The sequence below is a fragment of the Nicotiana tabacum genome, chromosome 20 (genome assembly GCF_000715075.1).
Source record: "Nicotiana tabacum cultivar K326 chromosome 20, ASM71507v2, whole genome shotgun sequence".
In the NCBI taxonomy this organism is placed as follows: domain Eukaryota; kingdom Viridiplantae; phylum Streptophyta; class Magnoliopsida; order Solanales; family Solanaceae; genus Nicotiana; species Nicotiana tabacum.
The window spans coordinates 158,145,055-158,147,759 of record NC_134099.1 but is presented as its reverse complement, the minus strand read 5'-3'; the positions used below and the strand labels follow the sequence as shown (position 1 = coordinate 158,147,759).

At 40.7% G+C, this 2,705-nt stretch overlaps 1 protein-coding gene across 1 annotated transcript; it reads left to right on the top strand.

The window, feature by feature from the left end:
• The first annotated feature begins 637 nt into the window (after positions 1-637).
• LOC142174621 (uncharacterized) lies at positions 638-1,282 on the top strand. Its single transcript, XM_075240451.1, has one exon. It carries the CDS (start codon positions 638-640, stop codon positions 1,280-1,282), a length of 645 nt encoding a protein of 214 aa, XP_075096552.1.
• The last annotated feature ends 1,423 nt before the right edge of the window (positions 1,283-2,705 follow it).

The window sequence follows — 2,705 nt, the reverse complement described above, 5'->3', positions numbered from 1 at the left end:
TGAAAATTAATAAAACATCACAGTAATAGTACTTCAATTGATAATTTAATTAAAGAAAAAATAAGGGACAAATAAGTTATTCGATGACTACGACTCATATTCATTATTTCATAGAGATTATTTCGCACAGTGCATTAAAAATTAGCATAGCAATTAAAATTTGGTTAAACAATACGATCTAATACAGTGGCGGATGTATTGTAGTATCAATGGGTTCAACTGAACCCATAACTTTTGAGGCGGAGTAAATTTTAGTCATGACCCAATTTTTCTCCGTATGACGTTGTGACAGCACCTAGTCTCTAAGACTAGGTAAGCCTAACATTTGCGGAATGATGAAAAGAAAACAAAAATTTAGCAACCAACTGTAGCAATAACAATGTAACCGAATACCATGCTGCTTGGGGTTTTTGATACTGAAGGGGTGCTTAGTAGAGAGAGAGAGAGAGAGAGAGAGAGAGAGAGAGAGAGAGAGAGAGAGAGAGAGAGAGAGAGAGAGAGAGAGAGAGAGAGAGAGAGAGAGAGAGAGAGAGAGAGAGAGAGGGAGAATGGATCCCCCAGCCTTATGCATCTCAACACACGATACCACCCAACCCCAGACATTGATCAAGACATGATCAAACCAACCTTCAAAGAAATGTTAAACACTTCAAATCCAATGCTCTTCACACCTATTGACGATCAACCCACCATGGATTTCCTAAGTATTGCCTCAGAAGAACACATGACTGATCTTACAACTTTAACACACACACGGGGTATCAAGTTCATCTCACTCACTGAGGAGGAGAAGCAACGAATTTACGAGCCATGGAAAAATTTCATCATTGTAAAACTAGTGGGCAAACGAATGTTACATCACTATCTAAAGAAAGAAATTCAAGAACTATGGAGGCCAACGGAAGATTTCCAATTAATTGATCTCGGAGAAAACTACTACATCATTAAATTCAAGAGGAAGGAAAATATGGATAAAGGTATACAACAAGGACCTTGGTTCATTAACAAGCACTTTCTTTCCATTACACGATGGAAGCCAAATTTTGTTGCTACCAAAGAGAAAGTAACAAATTCGGCAGTATGGATTAGACTTCCCCAATTGCCTACTGAATTTTACGATGGAAAAATTCTGAAAAAAATTAGTAATGCAATTGGCCGGCTACTAAAAATAGACGTTTGTACATCAACCACCTTGAGAGGTCGTTATGCAAGACTATGTGTGAGCTCCCGTTGGAAATCCCAGTCCAACTCTTCCTTTATGTTGGCCACCACAAACAAGTAATCCATTATGAAGGAGAAAATTTCCTTTGTAAAAATTGTGGACGACTCGGACACATAGCAAAACAATATACTTACATTATTCACACAATAAAGGACAATGAAGAACCAAACATTGAGCATTCAACAACAACAAAGGCATAGGAGAAACAAGAAGAATGGAAAACAGTTTCTTTTACCAAAGGAAAGCAACAAGGTGCAAGAGGTAATCAAAAGCACATTGATAACTAAAAATTTTGACATATTTTATACTCCTTCTTGCTTATGCTTTGATGAGAAATTCACACAAAAATAGTTTCGAAAGGCTCACAAGTTGTGCTTGATTGCAGGTTTGCTCAACAAAGTGACAAAATGTCAAAGATCAGCTCAAAAGGAGTGAAACTTGCACAAGTGCCAAAGACAAGACAAGCTCAGGCAAAACAGGCCCAGTGCGGCCGCACACCACTTTGTGCAGACCATACTAGGAGATTCAGAGAGTATGATTTCTAGGCTAAGAGGCAGTGCAGCCGCACTAGATTTTGTGTGGTCCGCACTGAAGGCAATGCGGCCACACTACCATTTTGTGCGGTCCGCAAAACTGAGAATCAGAGAAGTGTCAAGTTGGAGCTTTCAAGCCAATGTGATCCGCAGTCCATTTTGTTCGGACTGCACTAGAAGCCTTCGCGGCCGCAGTCCATTATGTGTGGTGCTTGCCTTTTGAGCTTGACTTTTGAGCTCATGTGTGATGCTAGCGATGTTATGGTTGGGGCGGTTTTGGGTCAACGAGTGAAAAAATATTTCATTCGGTGTACTATACGAGCAAGACTATGAATGATGCTCAAGTGAACGATACGGTGACCAAGAAGGAACTTTTGGCTATTGTGTTTGCTATGGAAAAATTCCTGCTGTATCTTATGGGTGCTAAGGTTATTATTTATACCGACTATGCTGCACTCCGGTACTTGATGACGAAGAAGGATTCCAAAGCACTGATGTGATGGGTCTTATTTTTTCAAGAGTTTGATTTAGAGATTGTGGACCGGAAGGGTAGTGAGAACCAAGTGGCGGACCACTTGTCCCACTTGGAGCAGGAAGGGAGGCCTCGTGATGGCCTAGAGATCAATGATATATTTCCTAATGAACAACTCCTTTCGGTGTTGGTGAATGGTATGCCATGGTTTGCGGACTTTTATAATTTCCTTGTGGCTGGTATAATCCCATGTGAGCTCTCTTTTAACCAAAGGAAGAAGCTCAAATGGGATAGTTTGAATTTCTATTGGGATGAGCCGTACTTGTTCAAGATTTGCATGGATGGTGTGATCCGAAGGTGTGTCCTGGAGGAAGATCAATTGAGTATCTTGGAGGCTTGTCATTCCTCTCCCTATGGTGGCCATCATGGCGGGGCGAGGACGGCTTCTAAAGTTCTTAGTTGTGGGTTTTATTGGCCA

Excerpts from the sequence above, each read along its gene's own strand:
- LOC142174621 (XM_075240451.1), top strand. The coding sequence starts at position 638 with ATGTTAAACACTTCAAATCCAATGCTCTTCACACCTATTGACGATCAA.